The sequence below is a fragment of the Lontra canadensis genome, unplaced genomic scaffold, assembly GCF_010015895.1.
Source record: "Lontra canadensis isolate GAN:19392208 unplaced genomic scaffold, GSC_riverotter_1.0 scaffold17, whole genome shotgun sequence".
In the NCBI taxonomy this organism is placed as follows: domain Eukaryota; kingdom Metazoa; phylum Chordata; class Mammalia; order Carnivora; family Mustelidae; genus Lontra; species Lontra canadensis.
The window spans coordinates 19051931-19070986 of NW_022631011.1; the positions used below are offsets into that span (position 1 = coordinate 19051931).

The 19056-nt window shown below is 39.9% G+C and overlaps 1 protein-coding gene across 2 annotated transcripts in view; it reads right to left on the reverse strand.

Annotated features, from left to right (window-relative positions):
* TAF4B (TATA-box binding protein associated factor 4b) overlaps positions 1 to 4370 on the reverse strand; it is a 126556-nt gene extending 122186 nt beyond the window's left edge. For both annotated transcript variants that reach the window (XM_032859723.1, XM_032859722.1), the window contains exon 1: positions 3537 to 4370. In XM_032859723.1, coding sequence (XP_032715614.1) covers positions 3537 to 3879 — 343 coding nt within the window. In that variant the 5' untranslated portion in view covers positions 3880 to 4370. The remainder of the gene's footprint in view (positions 1 to 3536) is intronic.
* Positions 4371 to 19056: the final 14686 nt, after the last annotated feature.

A 19056-nucleotide genomic window follows, 5' to 3' on the forward strand; every position in this document is an offset into this window, starting at 1 on the left:
AAGTAGTGCAAACAGTATCAATATCTAAGAATAGCAAGGTGGTCAAAACATGATGGTACATTGATATAGTGGACTACTAAGAGACTTAAAAAATGAGGAAGGGGAGCCTCGGTGGCTCAGTGGGTTAAGCCTCTGCCTTCGGTTCAGGTCATGGTCTCAGGGTCCTGGACTCTCTGCTCAGCGGGGAGCCTGATTCCCCCTCTCTCTCCGCCTGCCTCTCTGCCTACTTGTGCTCTCTCTCTGTCAAATAAATAAATAAATAAATAAAATCTTTAAAAAAAATGAGGAAGATTTATAGATACTAACATGAAAAGGACAATATTGTTAATAGCAATAAATCTGATGAAGGGGGTATATTATATTTCAGTAATGCTTTTTTTCTTTTACATGAACATATGCCGCTTTTGTAAGCAGAGTGAGCGAAGAAATTAAAAACAAAATGCACTGATATGTGTAACGGCCCTTGGAATCCCTTGGGGGCTGCAGCCCTATTGTCCTCTTCTTTCTCCATATACACTAATGTGTGCATTCAATTACTCAGGTCCCCTCTCTGAGCAAGGAACTTATTAAACCCTGGGTAATAAGGTCAGCGACAGAGTCCCTGTCCTCACACAATATCCTTTTGATAAAGCCAGGGTGAAAACAAGAACCACTAACTTATCCAGGAACTGGTTCAGGAATTTGAGAAAGATCCAAATCCTATGCCATGCCTCAGCATGAAAGAGTTGACAAAAAAGACCTGAACCATTTTACAAGTAACTTTCACAGACTTCTATACAGTATGACCATCAAGCAGAAGCTACCAGTTTATGATTTAGCAGAAGCAACCAAACCTTGATCATCTTTCTCAAACAAGTGATAGAAGACACACAGAATACCACAAACAGAAAGAACCGCAGTCTTGCCCCAAATCCCAGATGTTCATAAAAGAGAAGACTGAGAAGATGAAAGAGATTACCAAAAACATTCGACAGAGTAATTTTCAGAGCTTTGCTACAGCTTCTTTCATTTCTTCACAATGACACCCCCTTTTTATTTCCAGTCTCTGCTCCCTAGAAAAAACTTGTGCTGCGTATCTATATTTTTGAAAACCACTTTTTTTCATTGAGGAAATTCTGAAGTAAACAGAAATCAAATACTTAAAGTATTCATTATCTTGAAAAAGCAAAGCTGACTTCTATGTGACTTAAGCATCCCTGAGTAATCAATTACTAATCCTCAGGATATAAAATAAACAGTACAGAGACTTATAATTTTTTTTAAAAGTTACTTTAATCAGGGTTTCCATTTTATTCTTCAACTACTCATTACCTTATTGTGCATCAATGAAAGCACAAAAGTTAGTATGGTCTTCTGCCATGTCAGTTGAAATATTCCCAAAAGCTGCTCTTCAAAGCACCTCCCTACCTTCTCTGTAACAATTCCTAAAGGCAATTTATCTCCTTGCTCCTGTAAATTTTTCCATGGTCAATTATCTAAAATGTTTTAGTGTAGTGCACACCTAGATTGTGGTCCTGGTTTGCAGCTGTACAGCTCTGGCAAGTTTCAGTTTTGGTTTCTTTGCATACAAAAGATTAGGCTCTAAAATTCTCTGTCACCATTTAGCCCTGATACCACACAAGTGGTAAGTACAGCAAGTGGTAAGCACAGCATTGTATAAAGAATATACCGACCTGGATTCAAATTACCTCTGACACCTATGAGGTGTCTAGCATTGGGCAAGTTATTTACCCTTAGAGACCTTTCTCAATTTGTTACCTATTATGACCAACAAAGGGATATAAATAATATATAAAAAGTGTATAGCACAGTATGCCTTCGATTAGTGATCAGCTCCCACTTACCAAGTTTTTACTTCTTTTTTGTTTTTAAAGATTTTATTTAATTATTTGACACAGAGATCACAAGTAGGCAGAGAGAGAGGAAGGGAAGCAGGCAGAGAGCCTGATGCAGGGGTTCGATCCCAGGACCCTGAGATCATGACCTGAGCTGAAGGCAGAGGTTTTAACCCACTGAGCCACCCAGGCGCCCCCCAAGTTTTTACTCTTGATAATTTTTTTTTAAAGATTTTATTTATTTATTTGACACACAGAGATCACAAGTAGGCAGAGAGGCTGGCAGAGACAGAGAGAGGAGGAAGCTGACTCCCTGCTGAGCAGAGAACCCCATGTGGGGCTTGATCCCAGGACCCTGGGATCATGACCTGAGCCAAAGGCAGAGGCTTTAACCCACTGAGCCACCCAGGCGCCCCCTCTTGATAATTTTCTATTTTAATACTTTTTCAATTGTTTCTAAACAATCTTCAGTGACTAGACAGGAATTTAATATTTACCAAATTAGAAGAGGATTTCATTCAAACACATTCAAAACTACTTTATAAGTATAGGCAGGTTGACAATTCAGAACTGTCAGAAAATGTATCCAGTGGCATATACATCACAGCCTCAAGTGTGTGTACCTCCTGTACCATAAAAAACTGAAACAGAATTTCATCAAAAGTAAGGAACATAATCTTTCCACAATGTTCATGATCAATCAGAACATTAGCTACAAAAAAGCCCCTATCATTTTGCTGGGGGATACTAAAATCTTGAATCCAATGTTTCACTTCCTTACCATCTTTGCGGGTCTGAGTTCCAATTACTGCTAAGCAAAATAAATAGCAGTCGATATAATCAGGAGTAGAGTTCACTCCAAAGAATGTGATTTGTGCCTTTTTTCCCCACTGAAATTCCAAGACACTTTCAGCTGAGTTAAGAAAGAAGGTAGAACACTCAAATTTACAAATTCTGAATAATCACAAAGCAAAATCTTTGCATAAATCATGAGAAACAGCCCAAACATGTAAACCCTCAGATAAAAAGTAGTCACAGACTCATTAACTGTAGCATCACACACCCGCTTCAAATGTAACCCCACGCCTCTGATCTATCAACTTTGGCACCCACCGCTCCCTTAAGACAGGTATTCTTCTAACTGAAAATTACAATCATCACACATCTAAAGACTGTGCAGAAAGCAGCATTATTCATTTCTGGTACTAGAAAAGCAGTAAAATTATTTTAGCTTGCTTAAATTAAAAATCCTCCTTCAGCTTTAACACACAAGAACTTCTTAAACTTTTTTGAAAAATATGGCTATCTCAGCGTGTGGTTATATAAATTGGTCTCTTCTCCACGTAAAAATAAAAACTTCAGCTATATTCTACCTTCTCGCACCTACGAGCTAGTGCCCCAAAGGCCCTCCTGAATATACTTGCTCCAGCGTTTACTATGTCACTTGGGTGAAGAAATTCTTTCCTTAAATATGTAAAAAACTATGCAGTAATGATTCAAAGAGGCTATATTAATTGTAAAGCCAAACCACTGCCCTGCAAAGTCGATTATGAAAGGTTCTCTTGGCTGAGTTTTTTGTTTTGTTTTGTTTTTGTTTTGTTTTTAGAGCTACCAGCAAGAAGGCACAATCCAGAGCTGCGACGTTTCCCGTGTCGCCGCTGGCTGGACCGATAAGTAAGCTGGAAAAGGTGATCGACATACCTGGAGGAAGCTGCAAATTAGCAGGCAACTGGATTGTTGTGGTGTTGGGGGCTTTCACAGCGACTATCTGAGGAGCAGGCAGCGGGGGGCCGCTGCTGAGTTTAGGAAGAGCACTGACAGGAGCCACTTTGGTCACCAGGGTACCCACGGGGGACCGCAGGGGCTGGGACACCGTGGACTCAACGCAGACACTGACAGGAGCCTTAGTCACGGCGCCCAAGGCCACCGGGGTGCTCTCCACCCGGACAGGCAGAGTCCCAGAGGGGGCCATCGTCACGGTCCCGGAGGCGCTCACACCGGCCGGGGGAGTGGCGCCGGCCGGTTCCGTGAGGCCCGCGGGCATCCCCAGGTGGATCAGCGGCAGCTGCGACGCTGCCGTTCCGGGAACAGAGGCTAGGGTAGGCTTGACAAGCGGCAGCCGACTCCAGAGCAGTTCCGGCTCCACAGCATCGCTAGGGAGAGGCGCAGGGGCCGCGACACAGAAGTCGGTGACGGGCGCCGGCTGGACACAGAGACCCGCGCGTCCCGCACCTCACTCTGGTCCGTGCGGCCCCGGCCGCAGCGACACCTGCTCGGCCGCTCGCCGCTTCCTCAGCAGCGCTCACACGTGCGCCGGCTCAGCCCGGCGCTTCAGCATCGGGTCCCGCAGCAGCGGAGCCCGGAGGACGTCACTTCGGCTCCCACCATCCAGCAAAGCTCTGCGCCCCAGTTCCCCCGCCAGAAACTTCAAAACTACAAACCCGAGCGCCCCAAGGCCCCCTACACACACTCGGCGTGGCCCCACCGCGCGGCCACGCCAGCCATGTTTATATAGCCACGCGGAGACCTCGCGCACGCGCACAGGCCGCCGCCGCCACCCCGGGCTTCCCCCGGAATCCGGCCCTGTGATTGGCCACAGGCTGGAATCGCGCTCGTGACGTCACTAGGGACGGCTCCAGAGGGCGTTAGAATCTTCCCCCGCATCGGGAGGAAGGAGGGTCAAGTTGCCAAAAACCTACCATGTGGGAGGGGCCGACTGCACTTGGAAAACTGCGACATTCGGATTCCTCTCCTTATATCCCCAATGGTATGTTCCTTTAAAATCCAGGAGTGTGATTGCCACACGCTTTTACTTTGAGGAAAAAATGGGGACTGGCTTCAGAGAACGGTAACTCGGACAAAACCACGCTTCCTCTGTTTTTCTGCGAGCTTTGCTTTAAAGCGTCGCAAAATAAGCGTTAAAATTGACACTGAAAAAAAAATTGTCAGTTTCTTTCTTTTAAATGTTTAAGAATGGCGTATATTTTTATAGTAGGCAAAATATGTCTGTTTTCCTATGACTTTAGAGCTGCCCCAAGGGAATATCGTTTTCTTCCTTTGGGCGGCTATAGGTATCTCTTATCACCTCTAAACGTAAACTGTTTACGTTTTGTCTCCTTGAAAACTGGGACAGTGTCTTTTGATTCCTGCCTCTTCAGATTCTAGCAATTAGATTTCAACTGCAATCCTAAATATTATTTGAAAAAGTGGAAAGTGTTTGTTAAGTGAATCAGTAATAAGCGGAAAGACTTGCTCCTTAGGGATCTAGTTAGAGAGGATGCCTTGATTTCAGGCTTTTGTCGGAAGATTATGTTTATAGGAACCGACGCTATAACTGAAGGGGATTTTGCAAGTAGGCAGGCAAGGCGATCTTTACAGCGGCTGGTTTTCTCCGTTCCTGTAAACGCCAGTGGAGAGAATCTTCACAGCTTTCACACTTCACTACATTTGCTGTCTTTCCCATCTCAACCAGTCCAAATCAGCCCATCTATGAGTTCAGTCATTTACAACCTTCCCCATTCAAAAAGGCTTACTGATCACGTGGCCTCTAGAAAATACCGTGGAGTTGGGGAAAGGATAAATTTATTGAGGGCCCCTTGTGTGCTGGTCACTAAGAGGAACATTTTCTTGTTTTATTTTGTTTTTAACAGCCATTTCATTGTATTGACTTAAAAACTGCGGTTAAAAGAGTAATTTTCCAAGGAACTGGGATCCAAAACAGTCTGTATGAAACCAAAGTGCATCTCTTTCCATATCTCCACAAATGCCGAATTCATCATATATCCCATATGTCCCTGGCAAAATGCCTTGCACATAAAAGGTGTTTAATAAATATTTGCTAAATTAATTAAATAGATCTATGCAACATTTTCAGTGAAGCTAGATGGTCTAGAGGCTTCGAATCTTAGATCTGCTTTTTAGTAGCTGGGCAAATTCTTTAGCCTCGTTTTTTTTTTCTCTACCGAGTGTAATCCAATAAACCCTTGTAGAAGGAAGGCTCAGAGTTGGCTCTGAGGACTCTCCCTCTCTGAACTTTAATTAAACCCCACCCCCAACTCACATACTTTGTTTAGATATGCAAATAACCTCAATCAAATTACAAAGAGGCTTGGCTGAGAAAATACACTTTCTCTTTAAAATGACCTTGAACATTTTGTTATAATTTGCTCTATTATTTGTCTCATTGATGGAAACGTTAGTTTTCTAGTTGCAAAGAATATATGTCTTACCTGGCACAAGTAACTACTCTCCTGAATTTGGAGTTTAGTAAAAATCATGTTTGCTACATTTTCCTTCTACAGAAACTTGCGCTAAAACAGTAAACATAGGGAAGCAAAATGCATTTTATCTCTCCATGTGAGAAAAAAAAATACAGGGGAGGATTATACCTTGATTTTTATTATGTTTATCTGTTAAAATATTTGTAAAATTAAAGATGTTGAGAAACACTTACTCATTTATCTTCTGTCTTAGTCTATCCAGGCAGTTGTAACAAAATGCCACAGACTGTTTGTTTGTTTTAATTGAATTATAATTGATATACAATACTAGTTTCAGGTGTATGACAGCGATTCAGTATTTTTATACATTACGAAATGATCACCTTGATAGGACTAGCTACTGCCACTATAAAGTTATTATATTACTGACTATTCCCTATGCTGTATATTACATCCTCATGACTTATGATTTATTTTGTAACTGGATGTTTATACCTCTGGGGATTAGGTGAGGGGTAGCTTATAAACAGCAGAAACTTACTGCTCACAGTTCTGGAAACTGGAAATCTGAGATCATGATGCCCGGATGGTCAGGTGACCGCTCTCTTCTAGATCACAGGCTTCCCCTGTCTTCAAATGGCGGAAGGAATAAAGAACCTCTCTGGAGGTCTTTCAAAAGGTACAAATTCCATTCTGAGGGTCCCACCCTCATGATTTAACCACCTCCCAAAGGCCCCACCTACTAATACCATCACATTTGGGAGTTGGGATTTCAACATAATGAATTTTGGGGAGACACAAATATTCAGACCAGATAGGACCTTCTAAATGAGATACATTAATTCATTAAGTCATTAATTACCTCAGACTCTGCTCATCAACTCAGGTAGTGAAATAAAACTGTGAACAAACACAATTTATATTTCCAAATTTCAGTATTTTACACACATACATGAACGCACTTTAATTTAGGCAAAACCAAAGGCTAAGGGTACAGTTACTCGGTGGACAATGCAAATTACCCTTACTATCCTTTTGATTTTCCATAAGTCTATGTCTCCTCAAAAAGTGAATAAAAGTTTACTACACTGTAGAATTTAAACAGGAAGCTTTCTTTTTTTTTTTTTAAGATTTTATTTATTTATTTGACAGACAGAGATCACAAGTAGGCAGAGAGGCAGGCAGAGAGAGAGGGGGAGGCAGGCTCCCTGCTGAGCAGAGAGCCTGATGCAGGGATCATGACCTGAGCCGAAGGCAGAGGCTTTAACCCGCTGAGCTACCCAGGCACCCCAACAGGAAGCTTTCTTAATCCGTGAAATGAAATCAGCTGAAAAATCTGCCTGAGAAAACCTATTTGGCTAAGATGGTTACGGCCTCAGCTTCAAATTGAGTCAGAAACAAATAGCCTCAAGCTCTATACCTCGAACCTAGGCCAGTATATCTGGGCTTTTACCTCACAACAGTTAAATACTTTTCTGCAGGTACAACACATTCCTACAACACCAGTCTGTCATTTCTGTCCTCTTAACGGAGTGCAGCTTAATGTCTTAAGAAGTTTGACTTCATTAATGACTTCCATTTTTTATGCCTTCACTAAAGGTTTAATGAAGTCTGAGACACTTTTCATGCTCCTACAAAAAGTGGATATGACAGAAAGATCCTATCATAAGGGATGCATCACACTATGGACTAGTAATCAGCCACTCAGATTTATACTTGTAGAGGTACATTATTGGAAAAATGATCATGGTATATTGTTAAATGTAAAAAGGAGGTTAGACAATAGTATAGAAAGAATGATTCCATTTTTTTGTAAGCTAAAAAAATAAATAAATAAACCAAAAAGCAGGTAGATATATGCTCAGAAGAAAATCTGGATCATACACCAAACTCTTAACAGAGTACATCTGTTTGGAAACATTCTAAGTGATCATTTCCTGTTTACATTTGTGTATATTCTAATTTACTTGCATAATCAAAAATTAATACAAGCTTTTTCTTAAAATATATAATCTTAGTGACAACCGTAATCTTGTAAGTACAGCTACGTACTCCCTGGTCTCCTTCTCATAGCACTGAGGAAACCACTGAACGTCGTGAAGCTGAGTAACTATGTTAACCTGCTTAAGCTAATTACAATCACTGCCTTAACCTAGCAAGGTGGGTGTTTTCTAAAAGTGGGAGTACTCCCTCCTTTTCATTCATAGTAAGTGTACAAAAAGCAATGACTACTTAAGAAGCCGTAATCTCAGAAATAATCTTATTTTTCTAAAAGATTCTGCACTCACAGAACTTTTTACTTGTATTGTCTGTTTTAGCTCTCATTTTCTGGAATTATGTCTTCTTAGAAGATCTTCCTCCCCAATCCCTTCCGTCATTCCTTCATATAACCATATTCATATAATTCATATATAATGAATATAATCATTCATTCATATAACCAGTGTTCATTGTATGCTTACTGTGTGCTTGGCAGCGGAGAATATATCAGTAAAAAAAGAAAAGACAGAAATCCCTGTCCCTGTGAACCATACATTCCAGTGGAAACAGACAAAATGTAAAAATGTAAATTATAAAAATGTAAATAAAAAATGAAAAGGTAAATTATATGGTATCTTAGATGGTGATGCATGTCCTGCAAAAGGAAGTCAAACAAGTGGATGAGAAGTACTGTTGGTACATGGAAGAAGAAAGAAAAGAGAAGGCAGCCAAATCACATCAGGCCTTGTGTAGGCCTGATAGGATTTTGCTTTTTACCCTGAGAGTTGGAAAAGCATGGGGAGATTTTGAGCAGCAAAGAAACATTATCTGACTTATATTTTTAAAACTTCACTCTGACTGCTCTATGAATAGTCCTAGAGGGCTAACTGGATAGGATAATAATAGGATAATATACCAGGATAATAATATAGAGATAATTTTAGAGAGACTATTTAAGGAGGCTACTGGAAAACCCAAGTGAGAGATGATGGTGGCTTAGACTAAAGTGATTCTGGGGTAAGTGGTAAAAAGTGGTCAAATTCTGGAAATACTTTGATGTTAGGTCCAACAGGTTTTCCTGATGCATTGAGTGTGAAGTATGAGAAAGGAGTTAAGGATGGTTTAAAGGTTTCTGGTCAAGGCAAACTGGAAGCATAAGGGGCTATTGACTAGAATAGGGATGATGCAATGGCAGTTGGGAAGTTAGGTGCCCAACCAGGGATATTTTATTTTATTTTATTTTGAGAGGAGGAAAAGAGGGCAGAGAGGGAATGAGGCAGAGTGAGAGAGAGTATTATGCAGGGTTCAGTCTTACTACTCTGAGATCATGACCCAAGCTAAAATCAAGACTTGGATGCTTAACCAAATGAGCCACCCAGGTGCCCCTGGGATCTTTTAATTTGAAATGCTTATTACATGTCCAAAGAGGGTTTGGGGTAGGCAGCTGGTTTACAAACCTAGAGTTCAAGGAAGAGGTCCAAGCTGAATAAAAATATATTCACCAGCGTACAGATGGTATTTTTCACACCGCTGGACTCAGTATGACCAAGGAGGGAGAGAGTATAGAGAAGAAGAGAAGAGGCCAGAGTCCTAGGTACTCTAACGTTAAGGGTTAGGATGATGAAGAGGACCCAGCAACAGGTGGTGGAGAATGAATCTCTATTGATAAGAGGAAGAGTAGAAGAGTAAGGAGTCCTGAAAGCCAAGAAATGGCCAAGTTTCAGATGAAGAGAAGAATCAACTGTGTCAAATGCCACTGATAGGTTAAGTAAAATGAGGACTGATGATTGCCCAGTAGATACAGCAACACAGTGCAGGGTCATTGGTAGCCTTGCTAAAAGACAAGTGTCTGTGGAAGGTGGAGGTAAAAGCCTGACTGGAGTATTTTCTTTTTTTCTTTTTTTTTTTTTTTTTTTAATTTATTTGACAGACAGATCACAAGTAGGCAGAGAGAGAGAGGAGGAGGAGGCAGGCTCTCTGCTGAGCAGAGAGCCCGATGCGGGACTCGATCCCAGGACCCTGAGATCATGACCTGAGCCGAAGGCAGAGGCTTTAACCACTGAGCCACCCAGGAGCCCCTGGAGTATTTTCAAGAAAGAATGGAAAGGGTTTGGAGGCTGTGAAGTTTTGATGCAGAGTGCACAGGAAAATGGGGCTGTAGATGGAGGGGATGAGGTGAAGAAAGGCTTTCTTTATGATAACATCATACTTACATGTTGATGGCCATGATCCAGTAGGGAGGGAAATTACTGATAGCAGAGTAAAGAGGGGAGACTTGCTAGAGCCATGTCCTTGAAAGTCAAAAGAGATGGAATCTAGTGCACAAGTGGAGAGCTTTAGCTTTTATAAGCGGTGGACCATTCATCTGTGGCAACAGAAGCCAACATTAGAGTTCTTGGCCACAGACACTGGTAGACAGATAACTTGTGATGGTGGGAACTTGTGGAAATTCTCTTCTAATCTTTCTCCCTTCCTCCATCCCCATCTATGTCCCTTTATTGCTTCCAGAACAATCTTCCTAAAATGCAAATCTACTTACGTAGCTCCCACTTAACAACTTTTTCACATCCTCCCATTACAGGCTAAAATGTCAAATAGCTAGGATGGCATACAAAATTCATTACAACCTGGCACTTGCTGGACTGCCCAAGTGATCTCTGCTGTGTTCCCGTGGGCACCTTCCAATGGCACCATAGATGACTACAGAAATACCCTGAATGTCCCAAACTCTCTGTTAATGTCGTGCTTTTTCATACATTGCTTTACCTCTCTTCAAAGACTTCACACATTTGAAACTCATGTTCTACCTTGCCAATTATTATTTGGCCTTCAAAAGGCTATAACCTACACTGGATGAATTCATTGCCTCTCCTTTCCCATGATATTTATTATATTGTGGTCATTTCAGTTGTTTTTCTTGCCTATCCTGTCTCACTAAATTGTGTATTTTCTTCATAGTTGAGGTCATGTTCATCTCAGAACCAGAAGAGAGAACCTAATACATAAGCAGGTACTTGACAAAGAGAGTACTTTTCTGACTCCTATCCCACTCCCAACCTCTAGACAGGCACGTAGGGATAGGATTTTGTCTCATTTGTACATCCCTGGTACACATTGTATTGTATGTAATACAGTTACTCCATACAGTAATAGGAAGTTCATATTTCAGCTTTCTGTTTTCAGTCTGTATTTGCCTTGGGTGATAACTTTACTTCCATGGCTTAATTTCCATCTATATATTTATGACTTTTGGATTTATCTATCTTTGGCCCAGATTTCTCTTCTGTCCTCCAGTCTTATATAGACAGCCACCTACTATATCCACCTGGATGTCTCACAGACTCAAACTAAACTACACACACACACAAAAACAAAAACAAACAAACAAAAAAACCAAAAAACTAGATTAAATTTACAATCCTACCTTCAAGCCTGCTTTTTCTCCTGTAATCCCTATCTCAGTGAGACAATCTCCTTCCAGTTGCCTAGGATATAAAATTAGGAATTGACCTTGACTTTTCCCTTCCTTTCACCTGTTTCCCTCTCTTTTCACCTGTTTCATTAGATCCTGGCAATCCTAACATCATATCTATAATAATAGATCTCTGGAATCCATTGACTCCTCTTATTCCCACTGTCACTTTTATTTTTTTTTTTAAAGATTTTATTTATTTATTTATTTGACAGAGAGAGAGAGAGAGCGCACAAGTAGGCAGAGAGACAGGCAGAGAGAGGGGGAAGCAGGCTCACTGCCGAGCAGAGAACCCGATGCGGGGCTCGATCCCAGGACCCTGAGATCATGACCTGAGCCGAAGGCAGCGGCTTAACCCACTGAGCCACCCAGGTGCCCCCCACTGTCACTTTTAGTTCAAGCCCACGTATGCTCACTTTAATTATGCTAACTGCACTCTCTGTATAACTCCAGACTTGCTCCTGCTTTGTGCTATTCTGTGGTCTGCAATCAGATTTTTATCAAAAATGTTCCTTTAGTCTGCACCAGTGGTATAGTGGTGAGCATAGCTGCCTTCCAAAATGTTCCTTTAAAGATGAACATTATAATTATTATCATCATTCATTGATTTGGGACTATTTTTCTTTCTTACTGAAAGGAACCTAAAAAAAATAAAACAATTTCTATTTTTAACTATTTACAATTCTATCATTTCAGCTGAATTCTCATTTTTGTATATTACCTTCTATTCCTTGTCGATTATATGCTTGCTCTCACGTGAAGTATACATATGGTTTTCCCTATAATTTAGAGCTAACTGTATCTAAATAATTTTCCATGCCTAAACTAAACATTTAAATCAGGTCATGTGCATAATTTCATGCTTCTAAAATGTCTTTATAATGATCATTTTATACATAATATTTATTAAACAAGAACACATAATTGTTTGCATGTATAATTGTGAATTCTGAAAAATACTACAAAAGAAAAGAAGGTACTTTGAAAGAGGATAATGGACAGTGTCTAATTTAGCTAGGGAGTTAGGAAAGTGTTCCAGGAATTAAAAGAAGCCTGTGAGACTGGCAGAGAGTGAACCAGAGGAGCAGTTGCCTGAATGAGGTTGAAGAGCCAGGGAGCGGTCATATGATGTGCAAATGAAAGAAACAAATATTTTAAGCAGAGGAGTAAAATGAATTTATTAACATTTTAAACTTTTCATTTGGAAATAATTTCAAACTTAGAGAAGCGTTGCAAGAAAGAGCATTTATAACTCCGATATCCCCTTCATCCAGATTTACAATTTTAACATTTTGATTTCTTTTATCATTCCCTCAGGGTGTGTGTGTGTATGCATACACACACACACACACACACACACACACACACACACACATCCTCATTACCCACAGATGCCATGTTTAATTCACCTACTTCATAAAACTTACATCAGTGGTGCTCTCTGAATCAATACCTACTAGGACTTTCGAAGCCTTTTACAGGCATGTGGAGAACAACAGAAAATTGGAGTTGCCAAATTTGCATGTTCCCAGGTGAGGTCAAACAATGAGATGCTCTGCTTTCTTGTTTCAGCTCCCCTACTGTAACCAGTTATCCTTTTTGCTGCCTACTTAGTGCCATGTTTTTCTTATTTTTGTGTTTTCTGTTGGTGATGTCACTGCTTAGTGACAGACATAGTGCTGGCATAGTGCTAAAGCGCTGCTTGGTTTTCCTAAGCACAGAAAGGCTGTGATCTGCTGTACGGAGGAAAATATATACGTTAGATAAGTGTAGTTCTGGCGTAAGTTATAGTGCTCATGGTTATGAGTTCAGTGTTACTGAATCAATAACATACTTTAAATAAGGTGTCTTTAAACAAAAATACACATAAAACAAGGTTATGTATTGATGGGTAGAGAAAAATATTAAGAGCAAAGGCTTACAGGAACCTAACCCTGTACTTCCAGTTGGAGTCTTGGTTGACTATTAGCTAATTTTGTATTTTGTAACTTTAATAGAACATAACTACCATAAATCATGAGAATTGACTCTATATATACTTTTTTCTCTGAACTACCTAAAAGTAATTTGCAGACCTGCCCTCTTCTTTCAAATACTTCATTGTATATTTCCTAAAAACAAGGACATGCATTTACATCACCAAAGTACAATGAACAACATTAGGACTTAACATTGATACAATTATTTAGTTAACAGATCTTTAATCAATAGGTCTTTTCACTTTTGGCAACTGTCTCAATAATGTCCTTGATTTTTTTTTTTTCCTAGTCCAGGATCCAATCCAAAATCATTCATTGCATATAGTTTCATCTCTTTAGTCTCCTTTAATCTAGAATAGTTCCTCCGCCTTTCTTTGTTTTTGATGATACTGCCAATTTTGAGAAGAATAGGCCATTTGTTTTGTAGAATGTCCTCAGCTTAGGCTTGTCTCTTTCTTGTTTTCTCCTGATCATATTCAGTTTAATGTTTTGGCAGAAATAGTACATGAGTAAGGCTATATTCTTTATATCACAGTAGGAGACACATGATACAAGTTTGTAAGTTTTATTATATGCCTTAAATTTGACCACTTGTTTATGTTGGTATGTTTGGGGTTTCTCATTGTAAAGTCACTGTTTTTCCTCTTTGTGATTAATAAGTTTGTGGAACATACTTTGAGACTACATAAATATCTTGTTCTTCATCAAACTTTGATCTATTTAGCATTCTTTACTGACTCTTGGCTGAGTCAATTATTACTAGGATGGATGCACAGTGGTGATATTTTAAAACTCATTTTCATTTCTTGTACATTATCATTTGAGATTTTATTGGAAGAAGTAGTTTTTGCATTTCTCTTACGTACATATCAGTATGGATTTATGTATTCTTTTTTAGCCAGTGTATTATGACCAGTTATTACCATGATTATTTTGATTCTTAGATTATCCCAGATTTGGACAGTAGGATCTCCTCTTAAATTATCTCCTGTATCCTTTTCACGAATTCCCATCAATTTCTGAGTAACTTATATTCTTAAAAGATCATTCTAGTTATTATACAAAGAGTGGACTTGGGGAGGGCACAAGAAAAACAAACTAGTTAGATAGCTTTTGCAGTAGACCACATGAGAGATGAGGGTGGCTTGAAATGGGGTGATGGTAGTGGATGTAGAAATAGGGTGTTAGCAGTGGACATATTTGAAGGTAAAAAATTAAGGATTTTTGTGGTAAATTGAGCAAGGTAGCCTAAGGACTGAGAAACGTTATGTTGCTTTTTTTTTTTTTTTAAGTAGCCTCCATGTGGGACTTGAACTCTTGACCCTGAGATTAAGACCCGAGTTGAGCTGAGATCAAGAAACAGACACTAATCAACTGAGCCACCCAGGACTGAGAAGTGTTAAGAAGCACTCTCACATTTCTAGCTTGAGAAACTGATTGGTTGGTGATTTTATTCACAGTGATGGGGAAGATTGGAGATGGAGCAGCTCTGATGGAAAAAAATTGAGAGTTCAAGTTCAAGAAAGATCCGATGGAATTTGAAAGGGACATACAAGGTAGGTGTTAAATTACCTGTCTGCTTGTACTTCCTGAGACAGTATAGATTGTACGTGAAGTAATGGGACTGGATGTTATCACTGAGGGAGAGAAAGTACAGTAAAGAGAGAAGAACCTCCTTTAAACCTCAGCAGTCAGTGGAGCCAATAGAGGAAGAGGGAAGGAGGGAAGAAGAAAGACTGGAGAGTTAGGGAAGACAACCCAAAATAGTTAAGTCAAGAAGCCAAGATAAAGGTGTTTCACTAGATGAAATGGTGAGAGGTAGCGAGACTTCAGTCTGTCTCTTTTGGAGTGATGCTTTATAAGGCAGGGATCTTTTACTGTTGTTCACTGCTATGGCCCTGTAGCCTGGAACAGTGGCTGGCCCATAATGGGTGTTTCATAAATATTTGTTGACTGACTGAATGAATTTGTAGATCATGTATTTTCATAATATTGTTGCATTGATTAGATACGATCTCCAGAAAAATACCGAATAATTACAATGATATGCTTCCTAGTCTTCTTCTTAATATATCTCCTCAGGTGGTTTAGTTGTTTCATGTTTGCCTCTCTAAGGCAAAAATTTGATGTTTCTTCCATACTTAACTTTGCATGGCCCCCCTCACTATCACTACCCTTCCTTCCCGCAGCGCCTCCAGAATAAAGCCCAAACCTAGAATAGAAATCCTACCGTGTTGTGATCCCTGGTTGACATCAATTCTGGCGATTTCCCTTTTCTCAAACTTGCCATCTTATGATACTGTGCTCCTCTTGCCAGGCAGAGAGGTAGGAGAAGAGCTTGTCCCAAAGAAGTCTTCTTCAACCCTCTCCCAAGCAAATACCCTCCAATGTGTTTCTCCTTTCCTCCTGGTAGATCCTCTTGGTATATTCCTTACTTTCCTAAGTCCCAGTAGAATCTGGGTTCCTTTCAAAAGGGCCTGTGGGGGCACCTGGCTGGCTCAGTCAGTGGAGCATGAGACTCTTGATCTTGGGGTTGTAGGTTTGAGCCCCACATTAGGTGAAGAGATTACTTAAAAATAAAGTCTTAAAAAAAAAAAAAAAAGAAGGGCCTATGTTATTTTGCTGTTTAAGCTGCAGTTCCAGGGAACAGTATCATGAGGTTTAATGGTAGGAAGGTAGAAGGTCAAGGTTCCAGGCAAAACTGAGTTGAAACCTCCCACCTACTATCACCTCTGTTTGTTTCCACATATTCCTTCCAGAGACCCTTCTCTATCTTCTGTTTCACCAAGTTTTGCCATGTATCTTCCCTGTACTCTCAAGAAATACCAGTTCATACATTTCATTTTTTTTTTTTAAGATTTATTTATTTTGAGAGAGAGAGAGTGAGTGTATGAGTTAGGGGTAGGGGCAGAAGGAGAAGGACACAATCTCACTCAGACTTTTTGCTGAGCATGGAGCTGTACAGCATGGTGCCTAGTGCTGGGCTTGATCTCATGACCCTGAGATCATGTATTGAGCTGAAACCAAGAGTTGGACACTCAACTGAATGAACCACCCAGGAGCCTCTGTATTTCATTTCATTGTTAGCCAATAAGGTGTGATCTCCTCTTCTTTTTATTTTTAAAGGAACTCCTATATGAGAAAAAAAGGATTTCCAGTTTTGTTTTGTTTATTTTTATTTAATATCAATTAACATATAATGTATTTTTAGCTTCAGAAGTAGAGGTCAGTGATTCATCAGTCTTACATAACAGCCAATGTTCATTACCTCATGTGCCCTTAATGCCCATCACCCGGTTCCCCCCTCCTCCCACCCCCATCTCTCTGACAGCCCTCAGTTTGTTTCCTATGAGTAAGAGTCTCTTGGAGTGCCTAGATGGCATAGTCTGTTAAGTGCCTGACTTCAACTCAGGTCATGATCTCAGGACTCCGGGATCCAGCCCTAGGTCAGGCTGCCATTGCTGGTCTATGGCTCAGCAGTATCTCTTCAGTGCCCACTATGGACAAAGTGTATCATGTCACCAGCTGGCAAAGAAGAAACGTTTTCAGAGTCCAATTCTGTTATCACAAAAGAGGTCAAAGAAAGGTGGATCTGTGGCTGAAAGATAGAAGACTAACACATGTATTAGTATAAATACTTTAAATGAAAAAACTATTAAAAAAACATAGTGAATGTATAACATTCTTTTATATGTTTGCAAATATCTTTAATGTCTGGCTTGAGAGAAAACAGCTGGATTTTATATCTACTTTGCATTTAGTTTGCAGCAATATATTATTTTGGTTCAAATCTAGAAGAAAATCTGGCCTCATACAGATAGGGAGTTGGAAAAGGGAAGAGTATTTTAATAGCCTTCTCAGATTGTTGGGGACATTCTTTTTTGATGCCGCACCAAACTTTACAAGTAGCAGTTTTTAAAGTTCAGTTGCAATGTGGAAATCAAAATCATATCAATTAACCTTTTATACTCTCTTACATTCAATTCCCTTGGTTGCTTTGGGCCTCTTTGAATGGATCTTTTACCTGTGTACCATGTTGCTATATTGTGCATGTCTTTGGGGAATGCTGGTTCATTGAGTTACTCAGATCTTCTGAATGTTGACATATTTCATTATACAATATCAGAAAGTGTTTTATTTCTCGATAACACCACCAATCTTATCAGCTTTATGTATTGGGACGCTGTCAATCTCATAGTAGTGCATTCAGTTCTTTTTTTTTTTTAAGATTTTATTTATTTATTTGACAGATAAAGATCACAAGCAGGCAGAGAGAGAGAGGAGGAGGAAGCAGGCTCCCTGCTGAGCAGACAGCCCAATGCAGGGCTTGATCCCAGGACCCTAGGATCATGACCCAAGCTGAAGGCAGAGGTTTTAACCCCCTGAGCCACCCAGGTGCCCCTATACAGTTCTTTCAATTCTAATTTTTTCTTGAAAGTTAAATTTTGTTCTTGGCAATAAATGCTGTCAGTAGTTTGTCTTAAAGTGGTAGATTTACTATTTTCATTTTTGAGAAAATAGTTGCTAAATACCCAAGTCTGGAAACAAAATAGTTTGTCAGTATATTTCAGACAAAACACCGTTTGTTTGTAAAACATAGTTTCTTCCTCAGAAGAAATGACAGTCCATGAAAAAAAAAGTGGTTCATTCAGCTGGCAATTCAAACAATTGTACAAGTGCTTTTTCTCAAATCAATCATTTTACTTTGGTAAATAGCAGAGGTACTTTATGTGTAATTCTTACTTTATTACACAGAATATTTTAAAAACATGCAATTTTTACTGCTTGTTTAAGAACATATTATTATTTCAATAAAATGTTATTTATTTATTTATTAGAGAGAGAGAGAGAGAGAGCACACACAAACCAGCAGGAGAGAAGAGGGAGAAGTGGACTCCGGACTGAGCACAGAGCCCCATGCGGGACTCTATCCCAGAACTGTGGGATCATGACCTGAGCCCAAGGCAGACGCTTAACTGACTGAGCCACCCGGCCACCCCTCATCGAGAACATTCTTAAGGGAAACTCCCTTGAAAAAAAAAAAAAAAGTATAAGTGTATAGCAGTAAAGAATACGATGACAAGGAGCAGTTTGGGTTCACTGCCCTGATTTGTAAATGCTCTAGCAGGTTTACCCATCACTGCTTTTGCACCATCAGCAGAAATGTCCACACTGTGAAAAAAGCAATCATTTTAGTATTATATGAAAATAATTAAGACCCCCATGTACCTTCTGAAATGGTTTCAGATACCCAGAGGTAAACAGAACAAATTTTGATAATCACTACAGTAAAGAAGAATGCTTTATTCTGTTAAGCCAGCATTTCACAAGTTTGCCCAACCAGGGACGCTTTGATCACCTGACACCCATTAACATGGCACAAAGAAAGCTTATGTGGAATAAGTTTTGGGAAACTGTGCTGAGCCTCCTCTGCCGAATACAACATATGCTCCCACCAGAGCCAGTGTTTAAGGAGAGTAACTCCTCTAACCAATGATGGGCTGAACTTTTCCATCAAAAAGAATTCCATCTACTCCCTCTTCTTTTTCGGGGATTGAATAATAGATTTT